General features: G+C 33.9%; 1 protein-coding gene and 1 long non-coding RNA gene across 31 annotated transcripts in view; both read right to left on the bottom strand.

Annotated features, from left to right (window-relative positions):
* Positions 1 to 18,019, bottom strand: part of by (focal adhesion protein tensin) — a 449,419-nt gene that overhangs the window by 71,759 nt on the left and 359,641 nt on the right. For all 30 annotated transcript variants that reach the window (XM_076414748.1, XM_076414751.1, XM_076414757.1 and 27 more), the window contains 6 exons: positions 17,101 to 17,322; positions 11,273 to 11,445; positions 8,627 to 8,776; positions 8,402 to 8,565; positions 8,114 to 8,335; positions 3,739 to 3,921 (listed from right to left, as the gene is read on the bottom strand). In XM_076414748.1, the coding sequence (XP_076270863.1) occupies positions 3,739 to 3,921; positions 8,114 to 8,335; positions 8,402 to 8,565; positions 8,627 to 8,776; positions 11,273 to 11,445; positions 17,101 to 17,322 (1,114 nt within the window). The remainder of the gene's footprint in view (positions 1 to 3,738; positions 3,922 to 8,113; positions 8,336 to 8,401; positions 8,566 to 8,626; positions 8,777 to 11,272; positions 11,446 to 17,100; positions 17,323 to 18,019) is intronic.
* LOC143202864 (uncharacterized) lies at positions 7,225 to 7,716 on the bottom strand. Its single transcript, XR_013007239.1, has 3 exons — positions 7,577 to 7,716; positions 7,410 to 7,506; positions 7,225 to 7,338 (listed from the first exon to the last, which is right to left on the bottom strand). It is a non-coding gene; the product is annotated as an uncharacterized LOC143202864 (long non-coding RNA).

Here is an 18,019-nt window from a genome sequence, read left to right as displayed (position 1 = left end):
CAAAAATATATATATTTACATATATATTTACTTTCAGTTTTATTTAATTTTTATTTTTAGAAATAAAATTGTTTTTTATCTAAATTTAATTGGTCAATGAAAGATGTCAGGGCTGTTAAATGCCGCAACTGCGATACTGGACGTATGTGTGTTTTCTCTATTACTCTATGGTTAGAGTATATAATTAAGACAGTCCTAATACTAGGACTAACAAAAATATCTTATTTCTTCATCATATTCAAAAAAAAATTATAATGTGAAAGAAATATAAAATTCAATTCAAAGACATGAACAGATCTAATCCACGATGAATTCATCCTTACCCAACAATCTTTTACACAAGTAATTATCAAGCGTGAATGCTTCCAGTCCCAGACCACCACTTGCTCACAATCACACCTGTCTTACGCAACAACAAAGGCTCTTGTTTCACGTTAGATCTAGCCGACGAAACAAAAAAGAATCGACGGCGTCGGCAATTCCGTATTCTCTGTGATCAGTCGCACAACCAGCGCCGCACACACGCGTACACTGAGTCGCCGCTATCTGGAAATAGATCACGGCCCATCCAGAAATAACGCGCTGCAAGCTGGCCGGAGTTAGTTTGCAACGAAAACGACCGAATATAATTTTAGTTTAGTTGATTGGACGTGGGACGACCCGAATCCTATCGGTTTCCTATGGTACGGTGGGTCTTTTGCAATAGGTGCGGGGAAAGGGGACGTTGTATCAGGTGCCAACTACTAGAGTGTTACGTCTACAAGGTTTTCCTCTTCACAATATTTCCTGCTCTTTTAGCGTTCCACCTACTGTAATCTCGTACATTCTTTTATTAGTTTAGTTAGGTTTGTAGCGACCTTGAGGCATGTCGAATTTTACGTCGTTGAATAACGGTCTACGAAATACCCAGATGCTGAACATGGGCGGGGTACCAGCAGCGCCATCCAGTACATGATAACAAATATCTAGCATAGTTTAGTTCAGACGTGCCACCACCGACTGTCCAAGCCTCGTCTTCGGGTAACACCCCTGCCAGCCACTTTTATATATAACTTCAATACATAACGGTTACATAATATAAACACCACTACACTACTAACGATATTCAATTTATCCTATTCAACTTTGTAATTTTGAAGCTGTACCTGGAAAAGCAATTTCAGTTGTTTCAGCATTTCTAATACCTGCGAATCTTGAATGCATCACTATTAACTTTGAACTAAGTAAGAATCAGAACAACACATTATATTCAATAAAATAACAAACCAAACAGCAAAATATTGTGACTCATTGTCAATCACTGGGTAGTGTTAATCACCAAATATTGCCTCGTTAAAAACTTGTAGAAAAAATAAATAAATAAAACTTCAAACATTAGGTATAGCACTGCTTTATTCTTAAAAATAATCAACAACTTGTAAACTCAGTTGCAAATTCTGTATTTTGTATTAAAAACAGTTTTAATATAAAAGATCAAAATATAAAAATATTTTTTGTTCATTCATAATAATTATATAAAGTTAGAACTCAATAATCATATTATAATAATCTAACTGGGTTAACTAATTTAGGTCCTAGATTTTCTACGCAATCTTCATGCATGCATTTGAAACATCTGATGTATCCTATCCATTTTCTCCCTGTAATCAGCATCACCATTTTCGCTATCTTCATCGACTTTTGCCCTTATCAAATGTTTCTTCGTCAGAAAACCATTTCTTTAGCCGATTGCCTTTATTTTTGATGTTTCCTGCTCTTTTCATTTTTTTTTCACAATTCTGCCCCTTTGCTCTTGGTACTCTTTCCTTTTCATTAATTTTTTTTCCGCATCTATAATTTATTGTCTATGCAGTGAAGCCGTGACTGTAATGGCTTTGTTACGACTAGTGGAGCTTGAAGGTGGTTTAGTAAATGTAATCAGCTGCATATATACTACTTGTGAGTAATGTCTTTTCTTCTAATTCCACTTGAAAAACTGATTTTCTTTCCCTATTCTAAGAAACTACAATTTCTACAGATTTTTCACGTAATTTTCTTCGTTTCTTCTTCGTATAGCACATAGTTAAATACACTGGATGAATTCATCTATGCATTACTTTTCAGCCTACCATTGTACTAAAAAAACACACATACATAGGCAAGGTTTCGTGTATGCAAATATCCGAATAACAACTAGCGAGGCACAAAACGAAACGAACGGCATCATTATATGATTAGGAAACAAACAAACCAAATGTTAAGAAAATAGGTTACAAATTACAAGCAGCAACAACCGCAAACAGTCGGTTGTGTAAGTAAAACAATTTTATTTTACACTGTTAATCGATCCAATCCTATACACGTTCATTTTATCTCCGATTGTTAAGTGGCAATTGATATTCGAAACGATATATTACTTGCGCTCGACTATTACATACATTAACACCGTATAGACAAAGCTTGGAAAATATTTCCTAGAAATACCATCGAATCATTAACGAATTCAGGATTTTGATATTATCGATGTAAACACTAAAAATACACATATTCTTTTATGTAATACACAGCGGTCTCACTTGATTTGCTTTTGCATATAATCACAATTTTTTAGCTTTTTTCGATGAAAATGAAATGAAAAGTATAAACTAAATTAACATTGACATCATATACACTTGACGAAGAAACCAATAAAATATAACACGCAAGTAATAAAAATATTTAAAAAAAAATTAAACCGATTCCAAAAAATAAATAACGAACTCACTAAAAATTAAAAAATAATGAAACTTAGATTTTTAACACAGAAAAAAAAACGTTTTAAAGTAAAATATGTACATAATAATCGTTGTAATAACTAAATAAAGATAAACAAAAACCTTATTTATCCTATCTACTACACGTATTTTATATTCTACTATATACACGCAATTTAGCTTAATACTTACCTAAACCTATTTATCTATTTACAATATTATTTTAACTACTACCGAGTGATCATTTTGAAGTCTGTACGAGCAACAAAAATTTATATTATTATTTTTGTATTATTTGGGCTATAGAAGGAACTGCCTGCAATATTTCTGCGGCTTCTCATATCGTATGGTTAGTGTTTAAAAAGCAAACTGAACGGTTTTTGCACTGAACGACTTCTGGTCTTCCATTACCTCAGTTCTGCAATAACATTATATACAAATATCTGATTACTTTAGATAAAAAATATGTGAAAACTTTGTACGTGCGTAGATTCTACATTTGTTCCAATGGAACCACTTTGGAAATTCACTCTTAAGAATTACAGCCGATCATAGAACCTCCTTCTTTTTCGAAGTCCGTTAAAAATTTATCAATATGCGAATATGGTATGCGGAACGGCTTAAAAACGAAATCACGACTCCCAAACCGAGAGCGCAGCGGGTCTCATTTGCATCATCTGATAAATTTTCGTCGGAAACTTCGTGTCCTCTTCTGTCATACCGTTTCGACACCCGGTGCCTTCCGTTATGAATTGCGAGCAAGTTGTAAATTTAAGAGGCGGCCGCCGTGGGATATTAATCGGTTATACACGCAATACCGTACCCTGGGGGAGCGCTCTGGGTGGCGAAAAGTATTTTCACAATATGGCATCTTCGTATATAAAATTGCTATCAATGTAGAAAGAATAATATCCAATGAATGACAGAAAGAATCGCGAAAATTAATAGTTTTACTTGAATATATTCAAAGTGCGTTTAGATATGATATCAAGTATATGTTATTCACCTGAATCTGAATCTTCATCGTCGTCGAATTCTTGTCCGTTGAATGGACTATTAGCTCGCACGACTGGATCATCATTGAGGCTAGTGTACGGCACTGCTGGGGTAGGTGCCGGCACTGGGTACCTGGCATCGGGTCCTGAAGAGAAATGAAGCTGGACAGCCCCATCAACAGGGAATCTGGAATCTGTAAACAACATGTCATCATCATCAGGCTTATAATGGGTCTACGAAATATCACATTTTTCACTTTTAATAGAATTTATTAGATTATTCAATGCATACGGATCGTTTATTTAATTTTTTTGCAATCTATCTAACAATATAGGTATACCGGCTCGAAAAAAGTATGTTGCTTCACAAGACGATGATTTTGTTTCTGTTACTGGCTACAACTGGTGTTTTTTGATGTCACTAGACATCTGCAGTAACGGTTTCATTCGGTTTTAACAGTTCATAATATACCACACGTTGCGGATCCCACCAGATGCCGTGCAAGATTTTGATGACCATAATTATTTTGCTTCAATGTTGATATGGATGAGTCTCTTGGACTAACCCATGATTTTTTGCCTTGAAATTATTGCAGTATATTCACTTTTTATCGCCACACATTACGCCACAAAAAAACTTTTTTTTTTACCTGGCAAGACTGAAACCGCGATATTGAAATTGGTTGAAAATATTATTTAAGCTCATTTGGTGTAGTAGCCAATTTGGTAATGTCTATAAACGTTTAGACTGGGTTTTGGTCCAATAACTCTTGAAATGTTGTTCTTTGTCACTGACATCTAAACCACCACGTTTCCACAACGAAACCAAAACCAAGGCGATGAACATACCGAATTACATCCAATATATTCAGGAGTTCCGCAAGGTGCTGCAGAATAACTCCTGAAACTGTGTCCAATACTATATCTGCTATATACAGCCGATCTACTCACTACAAAAATACTATTGTGGCAACATACGCAGACGATATAGCAATCTTAGCATCGCATGAAAATCCAGTCACAGCATCAATGAACCTACAAATCCACCTGTAGCAAATACAACTGTGGTTGAAGACATGGCGCATTAAAGCCAATGAAACAAAATCCACCCATATAACTTTTACCCTGCGTAGAAGAACATGTCCACCAGTGAATATCAATCATTGTCAACTCCCCCAAGCAGAGGATGTTAAATATCTTGGTATGCATTTAGATCGACACCTAGCCTGGAAGAAGCTCATACTATCTAAACAAAAAACAACTTGGACTTAAATTATAAGAAATATATTGGCTCATCGGGCGCAAATCCAAGTTATCATTAGATAACAAGGTATTGCTGTATGAGTCTATACTCTAGCCTATTTGGTCATATGGAATCCAACTATGGGTTACCGCTAGCAAATCTAATATATCCATCATTCAATGGATCCAAAATAAAGTGTTGCGTGCCATTGTTGCTGCTACTATGTTTCAAATGAAGTGATGTTTTGCGATATTTCTCTAGAACCTCTAGCGAGTGTAATTCAACGTGTTTGTGTGAAGTACTTCGAAATATACTCGCTAATCAACTAAATATGTAATGTGATAGTGAAGTGCGTAGACTAAAACGTTTGCTAAAAGTTGGACGGTAAAACTGGCCTATTGGGCAGATTGTGGAACCAGTAAGTGCAATAAAAAAATATCAATCGCAGATAAAATACATACAAGCACCTAACTTATTATTATTATTATTAATATTTTTCTCTCATTACTTGCATAATTCTGTGACTTGGCTTGATCTTAGGTTGTGTTATCTTGTGATATTTACCTCTATAACATATTTACATTTTAAAATAAATATAGCTATGTTTAGTATGCAACGTTATGTACATTGTTATTGAAATGCTGAAAGAGGACTTATATTATCATAAAATTTACTAGTTGTGTTCTAAAATTACTGTAGTTTTACATTTTATTCTATTCTACAAGTGTTTTTAAGTTTGATAGGAATAATTAGGAATAACATATATGATCTTGATAAACTTCTAAAATAAAAAAATCTAGTTCTTCCAACAACCGTAGTTTAGCGAAAAACGATTTAATTGAATTTTGTTGTATTTTGATATGATAGCAAAATGTATATAGAAGGCTCAAACCAAACTCACTTTTAGATACTGCGTCAGTAAAACAGCTATAACTTCGAGAGAAATTTAAATTTTGAAAAATCCTCTTACGGGAATATTTTTATAGAGTTAAGCTTTGAAAGAACAACAACAAAAACAGATCTTTTTTTATCAATTTTCTAGACCAAAATACTAAAATTAGTAAAGTAAATATTCCAGTTTCTTGTCTTCAAATTTAGACATTATTTTTAAAGCATCTAAATCAATGTCTACAAGTTACAAGTGGTTTTAATAAAGTAAAATTATCTGCTTCTCTTTATATGTTTAATCTAATTAAAAATATATGCAATACCAATGGATTTGAACTTGTTCGTGAATAATTTGTTAGTATAGTTTTTGAATTTATATGATCACAGAAATAAGTTAATAATAAGTGTTTTAGTTTTCTTTAATTAGAAACTAAACAAAATGACATCATTGTTAAAACGCAAGTTTATTTTGAGGTGTTGAAGCAACTTAATGTTTGAGAAGATAAAACAAATTGAAACCATAATAAATAAGATAACTTTTAAACGACGGTTTACTTTATTTCCATTATTACGATCAAAATGTAAATAGCAACCCTCGTATATAGTTTTTCTTGTTTTATATATTTACCCAATAACCCTGGTAGTTCAATATACACTATTTTCTTAAAATAAAAACATGAAAACTGATAATAACACACAAAAGAGCTCCGATTATTACATATCACAATTTCGACATCATCGCGTGATAAATGTGGCAATTAAAAAAGCGTTTAATTGTTATATAACTTACAATTCATTAACTGATTGTCCGATAAATCCCGGGGATAACGCCGACTGCTATAGTTTCCAACAGGTGTTAAGAAACGAAGAGCGACTGAGAGCGTTTATTCGATTTTTTGTAACGTATTTCTGCGTTACACAGAGATAAGATACCGGGTTTTATCGTCAATTATTTGCGAAATTACAATGCGGCTTATCGTCGTGACATATTTGACTAATTACCGTTGCCAAAAAGGTCGCTCTCTCACTCTTGCCCGGTTTTAATGGATCTGTTAAGTGGTTCCAGAGGTTTGATGCAAAAGATAAAAATAGCGGTGACCGTGTTTACATTTAATGTTGTTGGTATCAATCAAGTGTTTGGGAGTCGTTTGTCTGGGCCATGATATCGCAATTTATTTATTGTTGTAATTGTAATGAAAATTGTAATGATGTAACAGGTCAATTGAAAAGTCCCCGGCCTACCATAGTAAAACACATTTTTTTTGGCAAAATTAGTTTTTTTATTCAACATAATTCCCTTGAAGGGTGATAAACTGATTATAGCGACCCTCCAAGTTTTAGATACTATTTTCGTAGTACGATTTGTCCTTTGCTTCAAAATGGGCTTCAGTTTCTGCGATCACCTCTTCATTCGATGAACATTTCTGCACAGCGAGCATTCTTTTGAGATCTAAGAACAGGAAATAGTCGCCGGGCAGATCTGGAGAATACGGTGGATGAGGAAGCAATTCGAAGGCCAATTCATGGATTTTTGCCATCGTTTTCACTGACCTGTGACACGGTGCATTGTCTTAGTGAAGCAGCAGTTTCTTTTCCTTCAAATGCGGCCGTTTCTCGGCGATTTCGTCCTTCAAACGGTCCAATAACGCTATGAAATAGTCGCTGTTGATGGTCCTTCCTTTTAAAGGTAGTCAACGAAAATTATTCTATGCGCATACCAAAATACAGACGCCATAACCCTGCCAGCCGACTGTTGCGTTTTCGCACGCTTTGGAGTAGTTTCATCATGTGCAGTCCACTCGGATAACTGTCGATTGGACTTCGGAGTAAAATGATGGACCCATGTTTCATCCATTGTCACATATCGACGCAATAACTCGGGTTTATTACGCTTGATCATCTTCAAACACTGGTGCGAATCATCAACTCGTCGTTGTTTTTGGTCAAATGAGAGCTAGCGCGGCACCCACTTTGCACAGAGCTTTCTCATACCCAAATATTCGTGAATGATATGATGTACACGTTCAGTTGATATATTTAGAGTGTCTGTTCTTTCATTAAATTTCAATTTATGGTCATTAAAAATCATTTTGTGAATTTTTTAAATGTTTTCGTTGGTAACAACCTCTTTTGGGCGTCCACTGCGTTCACCGTGTTCGCTGCTCATTTCACCACGTCTAAACTAAGCATATCAATCCTTGATGGTTACATCAAACAATAAAGATGGTTGAATTAAGTAAATTATCACTACTTACCATTGCAAGCAATGTCTAATTCTTGACGTGTGAAACTGAGTGTATTATCAGCCACCGCACATGTATGGAATTGACAGGCGAATATCGTTTCTCGCTGATTCCCATAACCCCTGTGATAACATTTGATCAGAATATCCCCACGAAGCTCTAACCCTTGTTTCCTTTCCACCGTTGCGATGTTCACGGTGAATTGAGATATCCCATTCGACACACTATAAACTCCTGAAAATGTAATTATATATAGTACAAAACAACGATAAATGCTTGGACAAATAATGGATTGCTTACCTGATGTATATACTGGGTTATGCCCTTCGTAGAGTTTCAAAAATGCTTGACACCCTCCATTTTTGAAGGCCGGCGCCCCAACTACCGTCACATGTGTCAAATATAGCGAAGCAGCGTTCATTTTAATACTTCGCGATAACAAGCCAGCAAAATAGTCGACATATCTACAAGAAATAACATCAAACGTTAATAATAGACTCTACAGCTCGTTGTAAAATATCATACCGTTTGTTTGAAGGTAATTTTAATGGTCCGACGTTGTCGTCTAAGAATTTTTTCATTGAGAATCGGTCTAAGGCCTGCTCAGCTGTCCCACAAATACTGGAATAGTGCATATAAGCAGCCACAATAATACCAACTTTATCTTTTGATCCCCTGAAAAAGACAAAAACGAAATATATATTTTAAACCTTCGCAATAAGTTAAATATTGGTCTTAAATCTAAATATGTTGTTTTTTTTTATAATTACTTTATGAAATATTTAATAATAATAAAAGTAAATCTGTTTTATAGATATACAATTATTGGACTCATTATTGCTTGATCAATAATTCTATCTATAAATAATATCCAACATCCTGATATATAAATAATTAAAAATAACATAAAATTTTTTGTATACTTATTTCATATATAAAAATATCAGTGAAGTTAATTTCAGAAAAAAATCTGTAGAAATTAAGTAATACATTTAAGTTATAATAAAATCATTAATATCTGATTGGATGCTGAATATTTCGAAAACAAAATATACTTTTAATTTTCAACAAAAATGTTTAGATGTTTACCTGAGGTAAATGTATAAAAATACATATATACGAACAACGAAAATTGGCAGAAAAACAGAACAATATGTCGAAATTTTTATTATTTAACAAATGTAAATACGACGATGAAAAGTTTTAATTTAAAAAAATAAATGTTATATTTCATTTGAAAAATCACGTGAAAATGTTTTATAAATTTGGAATAATTAAGAGTACTGTTGAAATATATTATGAAATTGTATAATATGTTTGAAACAAATTTATTAAACGTTGTATATTATTGGTCTTTACAAAAAACAAGATATCCTCAGTAAGTTATGATAAAATTGTTCAATGTAAAGCATCATATCGTAGTTAGTCAACAGCATAACCTTCAAAGATTAGTTATGTTGTATCAGCATTACATATTTTTTGTTTTTCCTCCACAAAAAAACATCAAAGTGTGCAGTAAATTAAATCAAATTCACATCAATACATTAAAATAACGGCATATATTAAATTATTGGTAATAAATAGGACACAATGGGCTTAAAAGTCCGAGACCTAACAAAAAAAAACGTGATTTTTGTTTAAAATTGGCATTATTGATGAATGTAATCTCCATCAAGAGACACACAGTCATTGTTCAAACATTTCAATACCACGTTTGTAGAACAATTTATCTTTTGCCTCAAAATAGGCCTGTCACCAGTTGTTGTCCACTCAGATGTTGATTCTGGAGTGAAGTGATGGATCCACGTTTCATCTATTGTCACATATCGACGCAAAAATTCTGGTTTCTTACGTTTAAACATGACCAAACTCTGCTCAGAATCATCTACACGTTCTTGTTTTTGGTCAACAGTGAGCAAACGCGGCACTCACTTTGAACAGAGCTTTCTCATAGTCAACAGCTTATGCAATATAAAACCAACAAGTTCTTCTGATATCTTTACGATTTTGTGGATTTTTTAATGTTTTCTGGTGTTACCACCTCATTTGGTCGTCCACGGCGTTCTGCATCATCGGTATCACTGGCACCACGTTTGAAGTCAGCAAATCAACGTTTCATTGTTATTCATGATTGAATGGAGTCCTTATAACAATTTTCAAGCCATTGCTTCGATTGAGCGGTATTTTCCCATCAAGAAGCAGTATAAAATTAAAACACGAAATGGTTTTTTATACATTGTTTTGAAAATAACAAAAATTGTGTCACTACTGATAGTGTCCACAATCACTGAAAAACTTAGGAGTAGAATATCATGAGATTTTAACAGCTTTCTTTTGAAGGTTAGTACTAACTGAAAAAGTGGCGAATACAATCAAACGAGTGCCATCTATGTATTAGGCCCGGGACTTTTCAGTCCATGTGTTAATTATCTTTTCCATTTTAAGTATATATTATTTTTTATACTGTTATATAAAATTGTTCAGTACTTTTTAATTTGACGACACCAATAATAAAAAGAAAAACAACCATTATGCAAATATCAATCAATTATGTAAGCAGTAAATTATAATTTAAAATTATGAATAGACCGAAAAGATGCTGTTGATTAAAATGTAACTGTTTCTCTTTTTATATATAAAAATGACTCATTATTAAAAGGCCCAATATAATTTCTCACAATCTTAATCTAAAGCCTATTGCGGCATAGCTACACGTCTTAGAGATAATCAAAGATAAAGATAAACACGCCTGGTGTCGGTTTAACTCTATGGGGATTATAGTGCACGATAAATCGAAGTAGGCGTAGAACAATTTTATGAATCAAATACGTGGCCATCGGAATTTACTACAATCTCATGAGAAATAGGTTCATTTACTTTCACTTAGGATATGTGAAAAATATATCTCCAATACCATACTGATAAAATACCTTTTAAGTATTACTAGGAATGTAGCGCTAAAGTGGATATGAAAAATTAATTAATTTATCGTCGTTATTTTGAATAAAATTATTCTTAATTCATGTTTTATTTATCAGAGAAATGATAAGTAATAAGTAGTACTAAGTAAATTTGTTAAATGCCAATAATACTAGAATGGTTTACTAAGGTTTACTTGATTTCAAAATGATTTAAAGTTGATTTTACCAGCCATAAGTCTTTCTTATTTACCTGGAATGAAGTACAGCTATCCTGTGTTGGTCTTTGGATAACCAGGAATCGATGTCCTTGCACACGCTGCATAATCTTTCTAATGGCGGTGCTAAGTTCGGTGTCCATCCGACTTCTTTTACGAATTTGTGCTCGTTCCTCAACGCCCTCTTGGGTTCCGATAAGTTGAAAACCTGAAAATATCGTCACAATTAACAAAAGAGCTACAAATAATGGATTATTAATTTTTGAAATTAATTACTGCTACATCTAATGTATTTTTAAACTTATTTTGGTTTCATTTCAGTGTATTTCCTTATAACAAAGTGCGTTCTTGTAAAGTTATAGAACGGAATTTCGGAATGACTTAACACTAGAGGTATTGGACCTGAAGTATACAGTCCGTGTCAGATTCATGTCTACACATTCCATTCCACTAATTCTTTTTGTTCCTTTCCTAGTCCTATGGACACAAGTTGCCAATAAGCGTATTGTTCTATAATTTTTCTTTTTATTCATCTTACTTGTTTCATTATTAACATTTTCCTCGTACAATATTTTATTACGAGCCTTATTAAGGTGTTTTATATTCTTATTCTAATGCATGATAATTATTATTGTTTAATATTATTTTGTTTATGCTAGATTCCATTTTATTACAATTAGGTCTTTTATTCTTATTTCCGTTATACAATATATATAACTATATTGACATGCAGAAAATCGCTTCAGTAAGTGATCTGTAGTACAAAATTACCTAAATCTTTAGACTATTACAACTTATTCTAAAGTCTATCCTCACTTATTCCAAAAACTATTCTAACTTATTCTAGAGATTGTTATATCATATTTTATGTGCTTATTAATCAGTTTGTATGGTAGTATGCACTTGAGCCCTTGAGCATTTCACTGTCATCGCGCAAATTTAACTGTTTGGCGAGTACATTGGGATGCTATATGATTCTTTCAAAGTGCTTTGCACTAAAACTTTGAATCACATTCGTTATAAGTTCTAAGGGGTTATTGCGTTTATTTAATTTGCTAGAGACGTAATATGGGGCATCGACGATGACTCGCAATACATTATTCTGGAACCTCTTAAGGATAGCTATGTTTGATTTACTAGTAGTACCCCACAGTTTAGTACTAAGCTTCAGATATATCGAGAAATGCAGCGGAGCAATATTTTTATCATTTATGTTTTTGCTAATTTGGTTGACTAATCTGTGTATTTGTTCTACTGTTCCGTCTTTATTGAGGAAGCCGAATTAGTGGTCGGGAATAATATTTCTCATAATGATTTCAGCCACTTTCCAAGTTCTAGGAAAGTAATTAAGTCTTATCATGGCATTAAATATGAATGTTATTAACTTGAACTTTTCAGAGAGCTCCTATAAGATTTTTCCAGTAACTAAGTCAAAGCCAGGAGATTTTTTAGCACTGATTTCTTTCATTATTGTTTATTTTACTTCCTTAACAGTGAACTTCTCATGCGGCAAATCCATTTGAAACGGAATGTTGCTGAAGGTTGCAAACTCTACAGTATGGACTTTTAAGGACCAATCCGGTTTAAACTCTAGTTAGTCTTCTCGATTATTTCTACAAGGCTTGTTTTAGAATCATCAATATAGTTAAACTTTTTGAAAATAAAATTTGCCTAAGTATTCACCTATTTTCGTATGTGCATCGAATAATTCTAGACAAAATGTACGTAACTAAGGCTATAATTAATATCAAAGTGTTGCCGTATTCTGTTGGAGTTGTAAAACGGAAGTTGCACGCATTTTACCGACGAAAACATTAACTACAGAGCGATTTCCTGTTTCTGTCATCACCGCTCCAGACTGAAATCCCGTTCGAACCTGACGCCCTAGGTAATAACGGCGATTATTTATAACCCATTCTCAGCACCTCCTTTTCCTTACATCGTACGTACACGCATATTACAGGGCAACATTAACACACAATAATACGGCGTGCAGAAAAATAGCGACAACCATATAATTACGGCCATGTTTGTCAGATGTCTGGTGGGTTGTATACTTATATATCTGTACGTAAGGGCATCGCGGCAAGAAAGATGTAGTTTACCGAGGTTTTTATATTATACACGCGCATACGAATAAGTTATAAAATATGAAAGATTAAAAACAAAAAAGCTTTAACTTTAATTTACTTTAAAATATCATTTTATTTAACGAAAGAAGACACCTGGACGTTCACCAGTTTGCCTTTTTTCTAAAAACTCCTGGTGGTCTTCTGAAAAACACTGTTTCTATCCAAATTTCGATCGTATACCATGTCTAGGAGGTTTTTCGAATGTTTGGCGGCTCTAGATTGCAATAGTCCATAGCTGAGAAACTGCAACCCGTTTTTAGTGGTCATGGACTCTGACTTAAGTGTGTCTTTGGTGGTTTTAAACCCTTAACTGCGACCCATTCGTCAAGAATCCATGGACTAAGAGTGTTTTTCAAAGTATGGATGTTCCCTAATTGTAATAGGTTATTTATAAAGAACTTTGAGCACTTTCAATCCACCTTTTGTGTCTATACTGCTTCAGCTGCAATACCTTAGTCCGAATCTGACTACACCAAGGAATACTTCGAGTGACTGTGAAACGTTTGTCAATCCAATGTCAACATAGTCTTCCTTTCATAGTGATTAATAATTTCCAAATAATAAGGAGGTAACTTATTCATAATATTGAAGTGAATTTAAAATGGCTAATCTACCTCGTTATAATTGTTTCAAGTCCTTTAACAGTAAATTTGCTAGAGGATGGAATCCTTTAAAAGATGAGATATAATAAAAATGTTGACGTATTTCAATGTATTTGAAGTTATTAAAGTATATTAACTGTAATTCTAATACTGAATAAGTACAAATTAACTGGAGATATATTCAAATAGCTTATTTTAGTAACATATATTTGCCTTATTATATTCTATTCATATGAACTACTATTTTAACACCGAAAGGTAATCAAGCTGTAGATAAAAGACAAAACACTGTTGCTTAGCGCGATCTAATAAAGTTAATTAATTTGTAAGCATGCTGTAGGGATGTATTAAAGTATATTAACTGTAATTCTAATACTGAATAAGTACAAATTAACTGGAGATATATTCAAATAGCTTATTTTAGTAATATTTATTTGCCTTATTATATTCTATTCATATGAACTACTATTTTAACACCGAAAGGTAATCAAGCTGTAGATAAAAGACAAAACACTGTTGCTTAGCGCGATCTAATAAAGTTAATTAATTTGTAAGCATACTGTAGGGAAATAATTTAATGATGACGACGCCGTTTAACCACCCGCATCATTCGTTATGTAATATTTATGAACAACCTCACCAGCTGTTCAATTTTTGGCCCTTTTACGGCCGGTATGCTCTACTACACGTTACGAAGATCTTACGACATATATTTCAGTGTAAAATACACTGATTAAAATAATTCTTAAAAAATATCGAGTAAAAATATGGCGAAAAATATAAAAATATTAATTAAAATCGCTGGAAACTGGTTAGTTAAGATTATTATAAAATGGTGGATGCGCTCAAATTGATATAAAATATTAGGTGTTATCTGTATTCACTGAGAAAGAATGGCCTTGAAGCCCAAAAATGGTCGAAGACAATGAGATGCAAAGCTTATTGGACGAAAATCCAGTTCAAACTCTCAAAGAACTTTGAGATAGATTAGTACTTGCCAGCCAAACCGGCTGGCACATGCTTTCATGTCACAAGGATTTCATGGCACAAAATGATGAAGAAGCGCGAGAATGGATTAATAATTGAATCGTTGACAAGATAAAATTGTTTCTTTGACATGGTATCATCAGGTTGCCAAAAAAATGGAAAAAACTTGTAGAAAATTATGAATATTTTGATTAAGCAAGGACCTAATAGTTTCCCATTATACTAAATAATCCGAGTTCCTTTATTGTTTCATTGACTCGACAGTTATCATATCTTCGAAGAACAGTTAACAGTCTTAAATATTCATGTATACAATTTAAAAGTAAAATGTGCCAAACTTTGTCGAGCGGTTAAGGTCACAAAGCATTTTACTTAATTTATGTATGTTTAAAGTGAGTTCAAACGTTTACATTTTCGACAAAAAAAGGTATATGTATTCAGTAAAATCTATAAATATATATCAGCGTGTCGTTTTGTTACATCTAAGTAACTATGCGGATAGTAATTTGGGGGTGTTCTGGTTTAAAGGTATAGGTTTTGAATATTTGTTAATGTAGAAGAATTTTTTCACTGTAAGATGGCAGTTTGTAAACAAATAAGTAATTTTTTAATCCTGCTGCTCTTGTGTGTCATCTGTTAATATATTACTGTGATATTTTGAGAAAGCTGCGTCACAAACATCAAACAACGTCATTAATTTTTACATAAATAAAAAAAAGTGCCAATAACGCCCAAAAGAGGCCGTCACAACAGAAATTGTAGTTAAAAGCCATGGAATGATACGAGGGTGGTTCAATATGATGGAGACAAACGCTGTAGATGGCGTGCACGTATGTTTTGAAGGTGTTGGCTTGTGTATGTGATAGCTGGGTCCCTCACAAACAGTGTGGCATAGTTTACATCGGCAGCGCATGTTTCACGCGCGTGGTACGACCATGAGTGAACGTCAAGTGCCGACCGCCGTAGCGCAAAGTATTGTCATTCGTTTTTAGTGTGGGAAGGCGTTAAAAAACGGAAATTTCTCTGCTTTTGCGAAATCACTTCGGTAATGAGTGCCTGAGTATGGTTGCCGTGTTTAAATGGGCCAAAGAATTCAAGGATGGCGGCAAAATCGTCGAGAATGAGCCGCATGATCGTCGACCGCGAACCAGCATCACACCAGATATACCATTCGCCGCGTAGAACGACTCATTTTGGAGCACCGTAGGATGAATAGTCGAGACATTTCGGCTGAACTCGGCATCTGTATTGGTAGTGTAAGGTCTATCATCCAGGGACACCTTCCAAATCGCAAAATAACGGCGCGATGGATTCCTAAACTGTTGAACGCGGTTGATAATTTGTCGCCGCTTACTGACGCGATACGAGGTGGAGAGGGGACGGTTTTTTAACGCGAATCTTCACTACAGACGAGATATAGCTACTCTATTACACTCCCGAAAGGAAGAAGTCGTCTAAAAAGTGGAGGAAGAACAAGAAAGCGGTGCCAGTCAAAGACAACCAGGTCCGCGGATAAGTTCTGTGTACGCTGTTCTGGGACCGGCGGGGAGTGCTGTGCGTCGATTAATGCTGCATACTACTCTAACCTTTTTAAAAGTTTTAACCTTTCTAAAGTTTTGCCTCAAGATTCATACCATGATACACAGATTAGCATTGCTACTACACTGTTTTTCATCACTTTTAGCACGATTATATAGCTTCGTGTATGTTAGAAATAAAACCATTTTTTGTCGAAAAGTGTATCTCTCACTCAAAAAATCACTCACTTGTCAAACTGCACTCGTATTTTGAAAACCTACATCTATATATAGAAAGAATACAAAAATTCCGAGTGGTTAATAAACAAACAAAAAGATCTGTAATAATTATATAACTCACAGGCGTCCAGCTCAAATTCCAATCCATCTCATATACATACGATTAAAAACAATATATATTTCTTGTCAGTATCGAGAATAATTTTGAATCTATCAACATGCCGTCGACTTCAACGGCGAATTCTTGGCTACAATTTGAAATTGAAATTTGCCACTCTATGTTAATTCATAGAAGTTAGAACAACGGTACAGGTAAACGCAGCCTGCGTCAATTTATTTGCACTTGTTCCAAGTAAGTTTTAAAGTATGCGCGGTAATGACTTACCATATAGTTATCGCCATGTTTGTTCCTTAGCATATGAGCGGCCTGTCTCTGACCCTGTCGATAAGAATGCGAAGTGGTCGACGACGGAAACCACATAGAAATTATTCTCTCAGTGACGTAGCTAAGGTCCATTGTGCCAGCTACATTGTTGGTGGTTCTGGATGATCTGGGTTGACTTGTAAGGGCGTCTCCGTAGCCATTGTATGAAGACGACTTCAGCATCTGTAATTAAAAGAAAAACAATTAAAAAATCAACTCAATATTCTCTGTAAATTCCATCAAATTAAAATTACCGATGTATTTTGGTAAGTTGAAAACGAAAATTTGGTATCTCGACATTAGTTCGTGTACCACCGTTGCACATGAGGTTGGGATTGATGAACCAATTTGTAAAATCACTACTCAAGTTACAAGTCATTTAAACAGGAAAATATTCCCCGGGAGCCTTATATTATAGATATTGATAATAATTGACAATAAACAATAAGCATGTGTGTGTCTAACTAACTTTAATGTTAGATGATGATAAAAAACGTGATGATAAAAACAGTTAGAATTACCTTTGCCAACAGTTAACTGTTGAAGAAACATGGTTTCGTTCAATCAGTTGCGACGATAGTTATCTGCAATGTCAATTGACACCAAAACAACTTGGTTGGGGTCGATATTAGACATATAGATATTAGCCGATATGGGACATCAGACACGATTTTCTATTGACAGATGGAATAGTAAAACAGAAGAGGTTGTGGAATTGTCCTTGGGAAAATTTTCATTTGTTTTGGTTAATTAATTAAATTTAAAAATTAGTAAATACTAAAACTCAATTAATTAAGTTAATAACAGTAAAATAACAGTTAACATTGGAATTTATAAGATAATAGAAATGACAAAAAGAGGTAAATATAGTTAATTCACT

Source organism: Rhynchophorus ferrugineus, unplaced genomic scaffold (genome assembly GCF_030347505.1).
Source record: "Rhynchophorus ferrugineus isolate W39M unplaced genomic scaffold, kcgeb_rfMv2 rfM9, whole genome shotgun sequence".
Classification (NCBI taxonomy): Eukaryota; Metazoa; Arthropoda; class Insecta; order Coleoptera; family Curculionidae; genus Rhynchophorus; species Rhynchophorus ferrugineus.
This window is presented reverse-complemented; position numbering and strand designations above follow the sequence as displayed.